Source organism: Echinops telfairi, unplaced genomic scaffold (genome assembly GCF_000313985.2).
Source record: "Echinops telfairi isolate 266 unplaced genomic scaffold, ASM31398v2 ScPeMD7_443;HRSCAF=831, whole genome shotgun sequence".
Classification (NCBI taxonomy): Eukaryota; Metazoa; Chordata; class Mammalia; order Afrosoricida; family Tenrecidae; genus Echinops; species Echinops telfairi.
The window spans coordinates 77694237-77708373 of NW_022104341.1; the positions used below are offsets into that span (position 1 = coordinate 77694237).

General features: G+C 45.4%; 1 protein-coding gene across 4 annotated transcripts in view; it reads right to left on the reverse strand.

Moving 5' to 3' along the window:
• Positions 1 to 300: 300 nt before the first annotated feature.
• The window catches only part of ELAVL4 (ELAV like RNA binding protein 4), a 109084-nt gene continuing 95247 nt past the window's right edge, over positions 301 to 14137 (reverse strand). For 3 of the 4 annotated variants that reach the window (XM_045292149.1, XM_004699440.4, XM_030886110.2), the window contains exons 4-7: positions 9993 to 10146; positions 8036 to 8261; positions 6387 to 6425; positions 301 to 3283 (exon numbers count right to left, since the gene is read on the reverse strand). In XM_045292149.1, coding sequence (XP_045148084.1) covers positions 2914 to 3283; positions 6387 to 6425; positions 8036 to 8261; positions 9993 to 10146 — 789 coding nt within the window. In that variant the 3' untranslated portion in view covers positions 301 to 2913. The remainder of the gene's footprint in view (positions 3284 to 6386; positions 6426 to 8035; positions 8262 to 9992; positions 10147 to 14137) is intronic. The other variant, XM_045292150.1, reaches the window with a different exon arrangement.

Below are 14137 nucleotides of genomic sequence, written 5' to 3' on the forward strand. Positions count from 1 at the left end.
CTACCAACCAGAGCCGTGTCTTCAAACTTTAAAGTACCAGAAATTTGCCTGAGGAACTGGTTAAATACTAATTTTCATTCAGCCTGCGAATCTGCATTTCTAACAGCTATTCGCTGATACCAATACTGCTTGTTGATGGGGGAACACACTTTCCAGCAAATTTGCTTTGTGAGGGCTAAATTGCAAACCAGAATTCTCCTCTACATTGTGTTTATGTTTCACGAGAAAAATACTGGGGGAAATCTGAAGGTGCTACCGAAAGCTTATTTGAATAAACACATTTAAACATCTGGAAAGGTCAAGTCCATTCTACACACGGTCATTTATTTTCTGGACAGATAAAGTACAAATAATTCAAACACAACAAGATTATGAAAAAAAACGTTTACAATACTTTCCCTCAGAAATCATCTAAACTAGCAAGATTAACATGAAGTCATTCATTATAACTGAAGAATACAACTGCCTGGTCCTAAGATTTTTTTTTTTCCTTTTTTCCCCCCACCCCAAAGAGTGAACACATTATAGAGAAGAGATTTTGGCATGCCTTTCCCACTAATGCTTAGCTAGTGCATCAAACTTTGCTAGCAAACTGCATTGATTCATAGCAGGTGATGTAAAACAGTTTCCCTGAAGAACGAACGAGTGTTCTCTGAACTGAAATCTACTTTGTGTGTGTGTGTTTATTTTTTTCAACACTGAAAAGAGGGGGAAAAAAGGCAGTAAAAGAAAGGTCAAAGGCGGAGTCTATGATGCAGCCTTGGTTTTGGCTCTCTGTCTACCATGATGACAAAGTCTACAAAGGTCGCCTCTTCAGTCTGAAAGCAACAGTCCCGTCTACATGCACTTAGTGGGTTCAGCATGGGAACAAATGCACAAAATAAGCACAAGTTATAAATAACCATAACGTTTTATTACCATTAAGACTAAACTGGTATTGAAAAGATTTTATAGAACAAGACAAGAAAAGCAATAGCAAATTTAACTATCAACTAGATTATGCATAGCGAGTAACTGTTTCTATTACCCAGGGAAGAGCATGAACCCTTGTATTTTTTGTTTTGTTTTAAATATATAACCGTACAAAGCACAAACATACTAAAATGATCAGTGCACTGGACATGGGAGAGTGCTCCCTCAGTAATTTTGTTCCCTTAGCTCTGTTTTGTTTTCCCCAATCTGAATTACAAATAAAGACCCAATTGTTTTTAGTTTTCTACTGTGCAGTAAGAAAAAATATTCACAACGAACATGACAATATATCAAACAATAGTTCTACACAAGTTACCTTGATACCTCTTTAACTGTCACTTAAATATCATAAGTAAACATTTTAAGACATATACAAACAAAACTAGCCAAGTGTTACAACTTATAATAAATTAACCAAAAGAAAAAAATAACTTTATATATATATATTTATATTGTATATACACATACACACACAACAGAATGACACAATAATATGCTTCTTCCCATAGTTTAAGTAAACAAATAAGTAGTCTAGCCAATCTAGCTATATTTGATCTCGGCCATAGGCATCATCACATCGGCGATAAATAAATAAGTGTTTCAAGCAACATAAACAGTGTTTTAAATGTACCAACACAGCCCAATTCTATCAGCATGGGCTACAAAGTGAATTGGAAAATTCCTTAATGAATTTAAAGCAAATGTATCTTTTGCTTCCTCTCCTAAACACATTACATTTAACTATGATACTAAGATATGTAAATAATTTCATAGCACCTACTGCTCAAACTAAGGAAGTTATAGATCAAAAGGAAAAGTAATCTCTCTTAAATTTTTGTTCTGTTGACATCCCATACTGATGACTTAAAGAAAAACTGTCTTTCAACGCATCTCCTTGCTTTTGGGTTTTGACTGTGGGGAACTGTGGTACCCTGGGCAGAACGGACACTCCTTTCCCCTAGTAATTAATAATTATTTTGTTTAATTATTACATGCTATGAAAAGATATGAAGCTCATCTGTTTATAGCCCATCCTTCAAAAAACAGTCTACGAATCCAGTTTAAAACACACATCTTGATCTCTAAAAAGTTACCAGTGCAGTATGAACGCAACAAAGTTGTCAATTTCCCCTAAATTAGCCAGTCAAAATATTTTTTTCTCAAATCCAGATTCTCTTGTAAAAATTCTTTATATTTTATAAAAATAGATTTTTCTTGAAACCCATTTTCAGCAAAGAGACCACCTCTTTGGCAACAATGTTACTGTTATTAAATTGTTAATGTCATCAGGTATCCCCCCGGGCCCCCATCCCCTAACAGAAGACTGTTTAAGTTCACATGATATAAAAGAAAAAAGGAAAAATAAAAAAATTTGCAAAAGTTTTTTTTTCCATTTTTGCAATTTTTATTATTCCTCTTTAATTTGTGTGGGGCTTTTTAAAACCAATCTGATTGGATCGACATTTTGACAAAAAAGAAAAATCTTTTCTTTCTTTGAATCCCATTACTTTGTAAAAATTGTTTTATTTTTTTGTGATTTTTGTTTTTCTTCTTCAAATGAGCGAATGGTCATCTTAAAAAGACCCACCTTCAAGGAAGGTAGTAAAGTTAGCTGGCTGGGTAAAAATCCCTGCACGTCGCTATCTATGTATATTATATTCAACAACGACAGCTATGAAAGAACATTCAATGCATCAAAGGTATTTTTTTTTTTTTGTATTTTTTCTTCTCTTTTTTTTCTAAGCATTATAAAATCCGTTCCTGGTACATCTCAGGATGATCCAATGTTTTAATACTTAGGCAACACTGGCTTATAAAGTCCATGGTTGAATATAAGCCATGAAAAGTTTGTTTCTCTCTCTTTTGTGTATGTGTGTGCGCACGCATGTGGTTTGTTCGTATATATTTATATATATATTTTAATAAGTAAGGATGGGAAATTCAGGATTTGTGGGCTTTGTTGGTTTTAAAGGAAACTTGCAACACTCTGTCTCCCAGGCGGTACCCGTTGAGGCTGGCGATGGCCATGGCTGCCTCGTCATAGTTGGTCATGGTGACGAAGCCGAATCCCTTGCACTTGTTGGTGTTGAAGTCACGGATGACCTTGACGTTGTTCACTGCGCCAAAGGGACCGAAGAGTTGCCAGAGGACACTCTCATCGGAGTCAGGGGACAGATTGTAGACAAAGATGCACCAGCCCGTTCCCGTGTGACCAGGGATATTCATTCCCACAAGGCTCGTCATGCCGTCAATGGTGATTGGGGAGAACCTGGGGGGACAAGCAGAAGGGGGGGCTGGTCCAGACATCAGTCTGACCATGGATAACACACAGATGCACAGACACAGACACAGGGCAGAGGGCTGAGTGAGTGTTTGCAGGAGAGTCTGCAGGGTTTCAAAAGCAAAATATAAACACGAATGCTGGGACATTTTTGTTGTTGTTGAGAATGGCTAGGCTGGCCGAGGCGCCTGCATGCCAACAGGAAAACCTAGGCTAATTCCCACGGAGACTCTCAGGGATACTGGAGAAAGGATCTGGCATAGTTCTGGCACAGGATAGGCTCAATGGAGTATCCTGCCCGTCCCTCACCATACACAGTAAGCTCTTGGGGGAAGGCAATCTATGTAATAGTTACATGTGGGAGAAAGATGGGGCTTTCTATGCTCGTAAATGGTTAATCGTCTTAGAAACTCACAGGGGCAGTTCTACCTGACCTTAAGAGTCACGGATGAGTCGGGACTCACTGGATGGCAGTGAGTTTGGTTAGGGTTTTCTTGCTCTATTTAGTTAGTGGTGGACCTATGGGGATCGCTCAGACACAGGGACACATAGAAAATGCTCAGTAAAAATGGATCCGTTCAACAAGTGAATCAGTTTGTTGGATCCCAACGCTTGGGAATTTGACATTTCCAGGCAGATTAGGGGATGGGCCTACACGTGATCAAGTCCACCATCTTTGCAGTTGACAACTTCTGGTTGTCCCAGCTCTCTAAGTGTTATGAAGGACAGAGATCTGTGAGAATGGACAGACATATCTTGTTAATAGTTGCCGCAAGTTCTCACTTTCATTTTAAAGAGGTTTCCTCAGTCCCCAATCCTAACAATAGTACTACAGGCAGGCGAATCACCCTTGATGCGCTCTTAGCTGCGATTCATTTCCAAGTTGCACAGGAGTACGATTTCAAGTGGTTTGCACATTTTATGTATCTTGAATTACTGTACATCAGCAAACCAGAAATCCACCATTTTCCCAATTATGACTATTTTTGTATTAGGTCTGGAACCTTCCTCAGTTTCTGTGTAATCTTGAAAAGAAAATCAGCCCTTCAGATTCTACTCGGTATCTGATAAAATTAAGTCCATGTGCAATCTGTGCCGGTATCTGATAAAATTAAGTCCATGTGTAATCTGTGCCGGATGCATCGATGAAATAATTAGCTCCCAGTACCTACAGCAGACAAATCTGTTAACATTTTATTCCCTACTGAACTTACATAGAAATCTTGACCCTATTCATTGACTATGAGTTTGCTTTTCATTGTAAGGTTTTTTGTTTTTTTTTCACCTTTGGGGGTGGTGGTCTGGGGAAGTGGGAGGAGAAGGAAAATCTGGGCACGAGCACAGGGTAAGCCGTGACCCAGGGACAGGAAGATACTCTGGGAGAATGGAAAGTCCTGTTTTAAAGAATTGTTCTGTCTCTCACTGCAATGCCAGTAATCAAATGAATGCTGAAGGTGTGCTCAGCAACAAACATCATAAGTCAATAAACATGGTTTTTGCTATTATTCACCAAGCTCATCCTCTCTATTTCTTAAAAACAAAGAAAATAAAACCAGCCTGGGACATATTCTTAGAAGGGCAACTCCATTGTCTAATTGCTGTCGGCATTATTTCTGAACACTATCTTCTCAATCTTTTCTCCGCCACCTGGGTGAATGGGACTCATTCAACTTATAGGGAAATCTTTACTATAAGGTCAGAGTCAGGGCCAGCAAAGAGGTTTCCAGAGCATCAGCTCGAGTTGGTAATGAGTGTCTGGAGCACTTAGGAGAAAGATTCTGGATCCAAATCTGGGTCCTGGAGGGAGAGAAGAATGCTGCCACCAACCAGTGATGTGTACTATGTGTGGGGCTGGAGGAGGCAACAGCATGCCTTTCCCAGCAATGAAGTTGGGAAGGACAGGGGTACGAGACTAAGCGAGGAAGGATGCCAAATGCCTGGGTCCAGACAAGCAGTGTGCCAGCCACGTGGAGATAATTCACAGTTATTCTCAGTGTGCTAGCAGTGAGACTCCAGAGGCTGGAAGAACTGGTGCCCTCCTCCTGAAGTCTGCAGCCAAATGTCTTCCTCCACTGGGCACCAGCTTCTAGGGTCAGGGGCACTTACCATGCGTGGCCGAGTGGTGAAAAGAACAGCCTACTATAGGGAGTGTGACGCTGACTATCAAGGACCACATCTCTTTCCCTTGACGGCAGGAAGGGGAATTAAAGCGTGCAGCTCTACTGAGCAAGATGATGAAGACGCTACATCCCTAGCAGTTCAGTGGAGCTTATCAAAAGCCCATATGGGAATCTCTTGGACACAGTGACATAACACACCCAACTTCCCGTGATTCAGCTTCCAGCCTGCGCCTGGAGCCTTGTGAGGCTGCGTTCAGAGAGCCCCGCCTCCCCAAAGCCTTGATCGATTTGAGCTCCTACCCCACAAAAAAGGCATTTTAAAAATGGAAGAAACAGCCAGTTTAAAACACACATACATATATAATAACCAAGGGGAGGATTTACAGTAACCGTTAAAACCTGTAACAAAAGAAGCCTCCGGTTGAGGTGCACACAGTTACACTTCCTTCCGAGGATTCTCGGGAAATGTGCTTTGAGATGGGTGGGAGCCGGAGGTAAAGTCAGCCACGTTTTAATGCATGCTTTGGCCAGGGCTGGTAGTCCAAAATATAATTTTTCCACTGACAATCTTAAGATTGTCAACCACAATTAGCAAAATGTTCTAATTTTGATTTGCGGGATCTGCCCTCTTCCTGGAATCCTGGCACAGTTAGTGCAAGTTTGCAAACTCAGCGCGCCCAGGGTCAGACTCCCCGCGAAGGGCGCCCTCCAAGGAGCTGCTTAGCCAGGGCTTGGTAGCTGTGGCACCTGAACCATAGAGAAGCCCACCTGCAAATGAAAGAAAACGTGAAACACACAAACCCACTTTGTGTGCCCTGAACGAAATCAAACCAACTGAGGTCCGAAATGAAAATGAAGAATTTGACATGCTGGTGGAAGAAAAAGGAAGACTTTTTATAAGGAAAAAAAAGAAAGAAAGAAAAAAAAAGTAAAGTTAGTGAATTAAAAAAAAAAAATTCTAGCCCCAGTCTGTGCCAACACGGACATCTGGCAATCTGTGGAGTTTTAATTACCTCTTTACGCCATAGGCCATATTAAGCAAATTGTCCAGCCTGCAAAGAGAAGGAGGGTCTCTGGGTTAATGCCTCACAGATGGCAAGATCGCTCAATGGAACTATTAATAAGAATGCTCCATTTTCAAAGAAGAAAAGCTCAACAACTTTCCCCAGTGCTCACGAGTTTATCCGCCAGCAGTCCCCCGTTCCTGCCTCCCACCGTAAGTAACTCACGGGCAGGGCAGCGCTGGGCTTTCACGAAAGTGTCTAACGAATCGCCTGTCCTCTCAAGGTCTCGATAGCCCCACCCCCACCTCTCAGAGACCTGTGTGGACTTTATCTTCTATTGCGTGTGCAATTGTTTAAAAAAGGAACGGGGAGTTCTCAGATTATTCACCTTGGAGGGTAATTAAATTTGCGAATAAAGGTCTCTGCTCTGGATGAACAATGCACCCTCACACCATGTGCACCAGGGCGAGCCTTTCCTCTCTGCCTAGCTCCATTCACTAAATCTTCCTACCACACACACCTTTCTTGCTTGCTTCTCTATCTTTCTATTTTGGGGTTAATATATACATACATATATATTTTCAAATTTAAATTAGCTTAATATTTACAACCTGAAAGCACCTCTTGGCACACTGCCATTATGCTATAATCTTCCTCACGTTCAAGACCTTACTTGGGGACAAGCTATTCACACCATGGGGCAGTAGTAACCATAGTTTCCACCATCCGAAGCCTGCTGGAGAGGCTTTTTACATAAATACTGCATGTGCTCTCACACAAAATAAAAATTAGATGACTTGGATTCTTCATGAAATCATTAACCATTTCCGATTCACAGGGGGGAATGAGAGGCCGTAAAGAGGCTGGTCTTTTCTTGTGGCCAGACCGAAGGGCCTGCTACCTCCTCATGTGCTATCTGACAGTGAGAGAGAAAACAAAAAACAAACCTCATTCATTAAAGGGAGGCTGCCGCATGGGGGGAATACAATGAGGATCATAGAATACAGTATGGAGAGGTCCAAAAGGTCCTTGCACAACGGAGGCTGTTCCAGGACTTTGGGCCGTCACCAAGGGAAGCCAGTGCTTAGAAACAGTCCACACTGCACTAAGAGCTTTCAGGGGGGTTGGGTGCTGGAAGCAGGAATCACTAATAAGGTTGGGATAAAATCTCCCTTCTTCTTTTCCCAGTGTCTAATACCATTAACAGGCAGAGATCGGGGCACCCAAAGAGAGCATCTCCTCTCCTCTTTACAGGATCCACCTGCTGAGGAGAAAGGGCAACGAAAGGGCTTCCTCTGGCAGGGATCTGTCTGTAGGCCTATGCGTCTCTCTTCCTGCTTCTGGGCCTTCATTGAAAGGCCCTGGGCCAGCTTAAAGTCTGTGTTGCTGAATGTGGTCGCTATCTGCGATTAACTCTTAATGAAACAGAATCTTCTCATTGGTTAAAAACAGCAATTGTTTTAAGCACACAGTCACAGGGTGAGTTGGAAGGGGGCTTTAAAGAACATCTGGTTCAAGCAGGCCATTTTACGCGAGTGAAACTGAAGCTCAGAAGGGAATTTTGCAGTGATTCCCCGCAAAGGTGGAGGTCCTTATTTTGGTCCTTGCCTGGGCCTGGACCCCATTCTCAGGGCTCCTTTCCCTGGGGGCAGACCTACCTGAACCTCTGGGCCTGGTGGTGGAGCGGGCCAGGATAGCGCCGGTTGGGGGACTGGTAGAGCTGGGATAGCAGGGCCTGGCTGGACTTCTGGCTGGGGTTGTTGGCAAATTTCACAGTGATCGGTTCCGTAGCACCGCTGGGCTTCTGGCCGTTCAGCCCTTTGATAGCTTCTTCTGCCTCGATCCTTTTATCAAAGCGGATGAAGCCCACCCCTCTGGACACTCCTGGGGGAGAGAAAGAGATTCAGAGAGTGAAGAAGCCAGTCAATATCTCTGGGAAGAGGTGGGCTGTGCTCCAGGGGCATTCTGTGAGGTGTCAGCTCACCTTCAGGGCCAGAGCAAAGGCAGGCTCTCCAAATCCCCCTCACCCAGCAAAGCCCGGCTGCCTGTTTCCGACGGGCACTTACAGGAATTGCTCCCATCTGCCCCCTCCAGCTGCCCACCTCTGCTCTGCTTAGCCCTCATCTCCATACCTTATGGCACCTGTCAGGTATGAGGACACACTGGAGCACATTGGTTAATCAACTAGATAATCCATGGAAAGAACAAAGCTAACTATATTACACACTTTAACAGAATTTTTGCTATCCTTTTTGATACCTTTTGTGTTTTGTAGCTTTTGTGGGACACCTATTCCTTACTCTCTCTCTCTCTCCCTAAATAGCACAACAAACAAAACCTATAAAAAACGCCTTCCATGGATCTACACTGCCTCCGGATTAGGGCCAGCAATGGTGATACAGCATTCAAAGGCCATCATGATCTGGCTTAAAGGCCCTGTTGAGCCTCCTGTTGAGCCACCCTGAACCACCTGCCATTCCTTAGACAGTCTGTACTCTTCCTCTAGACCATAGCCTCTACTGTTTTTTCTTTCTGGAATGCTCTACCACTCCTTTTTGCCAGATAAGTCTCTAAACCATGCCCAGGCATCACTACCCTCTCCAACAGCCTGCACTGGGCATGGCAGGTCCGCACACTTGGCATTTCACACACTCTCCTGAGCTGCTCTGGACAGGCCCCTGCTCTGGAGTCCCGTGAAGTAGGGGGCTTTCCACATTCATCTCTGGGCTGGGCACCCTGTGCAGTGTCCACACAGAGCAGCCTCACGGGAGCATTTGTTACATGAATCCAATGACGAGGTGTTGAGCCACAATCTGGGGGTGAGTTTTACGATGAGATCAAATGTGAGGTAAGTGAAAATGCCTTGTCATTAAAAAAGCAACTCCAGGGGACTTCTGTTTCTCACTGCGAGGTGGTGGTTGCCATTCTTTATTATTGATACCGTTTGTCAGGGCCAGGAGGTCTGGCGGCCCAGAGGGTTAAGCACTAGGCTGCTAACCAAAAGGTCAGCAGCCTGAACCCACCCGTTAATCGGCAAAGGACAGCTGAGGCAGTCGGCTTCCATCAAGACTTACACCCTAGGGAACCCGAGGGGGCAGTTCTGCTCTGTCCTACAGCACTGCGGTGATCACATTGCCAGACTCTGGGCTCTTATCTCAGCAGTGCTACTAACTAGCTATTCCCCCACGCTGGACTTCTGCTTCCTCACTCGGGAAACGAGGGGATTTGAGGTTCCTTTAACTCGCTAAGGCTATGATTTGGACCACGACTATACAGACATGTTCTCTAATGTTACTTGGTTTCCGTTGGTTGAGGGAGTGACTTTGAAGGTCATACCGTCCCACTCCTAATGTCATCTTTGTAACCAGTTCCAGTAGCTCAGTTGCTGCTAGAGCAATTCCAAAGATGGAGAATTGGCAACCTACACAGGTAGTCCATTTTAAATCCGAGTAGGTGACTGCAAGGAGACTTCCCTCCCCCCCACTGCCCCCGGTAAAAAAAAGCATTCACTCATGACCTAAACCTCTCATCTTAACTGACTACCACCCCTCTGCACCTATGGGTAACAGGTCACCTTACTGGCCACACCAAAATGCAGGGAGAGAGATACTTAACCTGTGACTTGGTCAACCAGGATTCGTGAGGTGATGATACGGCCGTATTGCGAAAACAGCTGCTCCAGTTCCTTCTGGGTCATGGTTTTGGGAAGGCCGCTAACATAGAGGTTCGCATCCCTGATTGAGGCAGAGCTGGGACGGGCATACGAGACCTAGGCAAAGGCAAGAGCAGTGAAGCCATTGCAGGCAATCACCCGCAGAATCACACGAGTCAGTAACCCAGAAGGCAGCTCCTGTCTCCATTTACACCTCCTGGTGTCAGTTTAAAGAACTCAGCAGTCCAGATTTCTAGCTACTCTTGTCATAGACCTGAGAGCCAGGAGAACAGCAATAGAGGAACAAAAGGAGAGTTGACGATAACGTAAAACAAATGCACAGATAAGGGTCTCTAAGTGCTGAACAAAATAGCTACTGTATGGCAGCTGTTAAATGCAGAGCAACCCACGCACGCAGTTCTGAAGATTTACCTCCTGGGTGTGGGTGTATAGATGATCTACTGTAGCCAACACATAATAATCTTTGGATAAACCACAACCCCCCCCCCAAAAAAAAACACCCCACAACACCCAGAAAGAAACCCAAGAAACTCCATTCTGCCCATTTCTCTTTTACCCTCCCCTCCCCCACCCCCATCTTCTTGAACACATAAAAGTGATCAGGTTCTCCGCGAGGTTTTCTTATGTGCCATCCTCTTTGCTGTTCCCATCTGTTCCCACCAGGTTTGCTCTCGCTGAATGACAAAGCGCTGGCGAAAAGGGGCTGGATGAACAGCTGCCTGTGAAACTGCATCAGCGACCTTGTCACCACAGCTGTAAGGACCTTCTAACTTCCAGGCAGAGCAGATAAAACCCGTCAACAAGAGGGGCCCAGCAGAAGGGATGGAGGGAGAGCGCAGTGGGAGAGAAAAGGACAGAGAGCCTCACTGACGGCTCCGATGAGTTTGACTTTGTAAATTTGTCCTCCCAGATCTCGCCACTGCTCCCCCCCACCCAAAAAAAGCTAACACAGAAGTGTAAACAGATCTGAAATTCCATCTGCAAGAAGCCAAATCTGTAGCAGTACACATAAGCAAAGCAAGCCCCAGCAGTCATTAATTTTAGACTTTCATTTACTTATTTATTTTTTTAAGAAAACAACATCAGACATTTGAAATATAATTTACAGCTCGTCTAACAAAAGCACTTTCCTGCTAAAGCTATTTCTGGGGTGGTTATGGCTCAGAATAGATGATAAAAACAGGCATTTTGGAGCACATCTAATATCGCTGGGCAGCACGGGGCCTGGAAGGCTCACGTTTTCCAGTTGAGAGTTCTGTTTAATCTATCCAGCCAGCTCGCCACACACAAAGGCTGTAGAGGTGAGCTTGTGCACGTGTGTGGGCAAAAGGCCTTGTAGGTAGTGGCTGTCCAGTCGGCTCCGACTCATGGTGACCTTGAGCATGACAGAATGACGCTGTCCCGCACCATCTGCATGCTGGTTGTCATTTTTAGTACCCATTGTTGCAGACACGGTGTCTTTCGCGAGCCTTTCGACAGCAGGGCTGATTTTCCAGCACTACCTCTAGCAGTCAGTATTCCGTTGGGACCTATCGTGGTTTTATTGGCTCATCTTTAGAAGGACATCAACAGGCCTTTCTTCCCAGTCTGTCTCAATCCGATGCTTCTGCTGCAATCTGTCCACCATGGGGGACCCGTCTGGTATTTAAAATACCAGTGGCATAGCTTCCATCACAGAGACATGCAAACCACTACGGGAAGGCACATTGGCAGACAATTGGCGGGAGAGGAATTACACACGCCAAAATGGACCGTTGGCATTAAGAACTAAACCTCGCCCAGCAAAGCGCACCGTACTCCTGAGGTGCTAAGGAGAGAGAACAGCTTGAGCAGAAGGTTTAGCAGAGACAACTGAAGGGGAAGGAGCACAGATCCCTGGCCCATGCCATCACTCCCTCTCAGTGACAGAGAAGCCAGGTCCCTTTATGGGCTCCAGACCTAACAATAGCTGTTGACTCAACAGATGAAGTGATGTGAGTGACTGATCTGCCTCACTGGCCCCTCCTGCTGGTGGCGGGAGGCATCCAGTTGCAGTGCCTACTTCTAGAAACCCAGGGGCTGCCTGGGAAGCATCCTCAGACTACTTCTCAGCACACGGGTGAGAGACAGAAGGACCTCTCTGTGGAGGTGTGGATTTGGGGTGTGGAAGAATTGGGGAGATGGAAGGGCAATATTGGAAATGACTTTAAGCAAAAGAAAGGGGAGAGGGAGGGACGGACCAAGAACCCAAGGCAATCGCTCAGAGAGGGCTTTGCGCCACAGAGACTTCTCCTGCCCCTATGACCAGGAAGGTATGAGCCAGCAGAAGGATTTTTCAGATAGGTGGGGGGAGTGACAAGGAAAGGGAAATGGAAATGCTGTAGTGGCAAGTCCTTGGTGATTAGGATCACCCTTGTCTAATGCCTGACAATTACTGACAAGTCATCTCAGTGACCTCTGTACGCCCCCAAGCATGCATTCTCACCTCTATGCCTTTGCCCAGGGGGCAATGTTTCCTACACCAACCCCACCTCCCCACAGGTTTCAGTGCAGAACCACCTCCTCTGGATAGGCTCCTTTGATCTCGTCTCTTCTCCAAAGGTGTGCTATCTGAACTAACCCTCAATACTTAACCCTTTCAGACCTTGGCTCACCATCTCCCCAGCTGTCTGTTGATATTCTTGAGGTCGTGAGGTCCATACATCCCAGCACGTAGCTCAAGCCCTGACGGGTGCTCAACACACACCTAGTGGAAATGTGAATGAACACCCCCAGTGTAAGATGACCGACGCTGCCAGCCACGGCTGGTTGAGGTTAACTGCAACTTGGATTCCTCCATTTGGGGAGTTGGGGGAGGGCACCGAGTGTCAAATACCCAGAATCATAGCTGGGTTTCCCTGATAAGCTACGACCTAAGTTTCCCGTTTCCCAGTGTCTAGGGTCAGAAGGCCTGAATGGAGACCATCTAGAGGTCTTCTCTCAGCAAACATTTTCTGAGAACCCACGATGAGCGGGATATAGTGTTGCCAGGGCTATATATAGGTGCAACTGGAACACAGAGCAGGGAGAAACTAAGCAGGGATAAAATGGGCCACGAAGGATACAGAGCCAGCACTCGTGATGAAGCAGGCGTGAAGGCGGGTGGAGGGGCCAGGGAGTGGTGGCTGACACTAGCTCTCCTTTGCAGGTGGTGCTAACAGTCAAACCCTTGACCACCAGCCAAGGGGTTGGCAGGTTGAGCCCTTCCAGAAGCAATTCAGGAGAAAGTCCTACTGATCTGGTTCTGAAAGATCACAGCCTTGAAAAACCCTTTGGAGAACAGCTCTCCTCTGCAACAGCTGGAGTTACCACCAGCTTTAATGGCCTCAAAGGCAACCTTTGAAAAGGTGTTTTAAAGAACACACGAGATAAAGGCCACGAGCTTAGTACAAAAGGCACAGTCTTTCTGTCCAGCCCAGCCTGTGTCCTGCAGGCCTCACTGATACGTGCAACTTAGAATATCAGGTATCTGTGCTCTCAGACCGTTCCTGGTACACAATCAATGACTAAAGGATAGTAATGTCCTTGATTCTCATTCCTTCTTGGGAGCCAGATGTGGAGAACAGAGGGGTTTAGGTCCTGCTCAGGAAAAGGAGACAGCTAGAACCATTTCCTCAAAAGATGGTTCAGACAGAAGCAGAATATTAGGCAGGGAGAATGACTGCAACCGGCGGGAGACAGACCCCAGCCACAGAACAGGGACGAATCCCACAATGAACAGAAACCTCCTCATTCTCTACCAAGCTACAAGCTTAGCTTTTCTCCCCTCTTTGGAACGTGAAGACTCCTCATCTCCTGTCCAGAAACCCGTCCTCCTAAAAATTCTTCTAAAAACATCTCTGCGTTCGGCCCCTTCAGAGGGCCGGACATTGCTGAAATGTTAATCTCACTGAGATTTTGCCCCTCCAGTTGAGGCTTTGGATACTGGAAATAGTATTTTTTAGTCCCTCGACCCCACCCCCCCTGCTCTTGCCTGAGACAGTAAGGACCCTGCTCAATTCACTCATCCAGAATCTCTGAAGATTAGGTTGGCATTTCTAGGTCGGGGCTGAGCGTCTTCTGGAGCTCT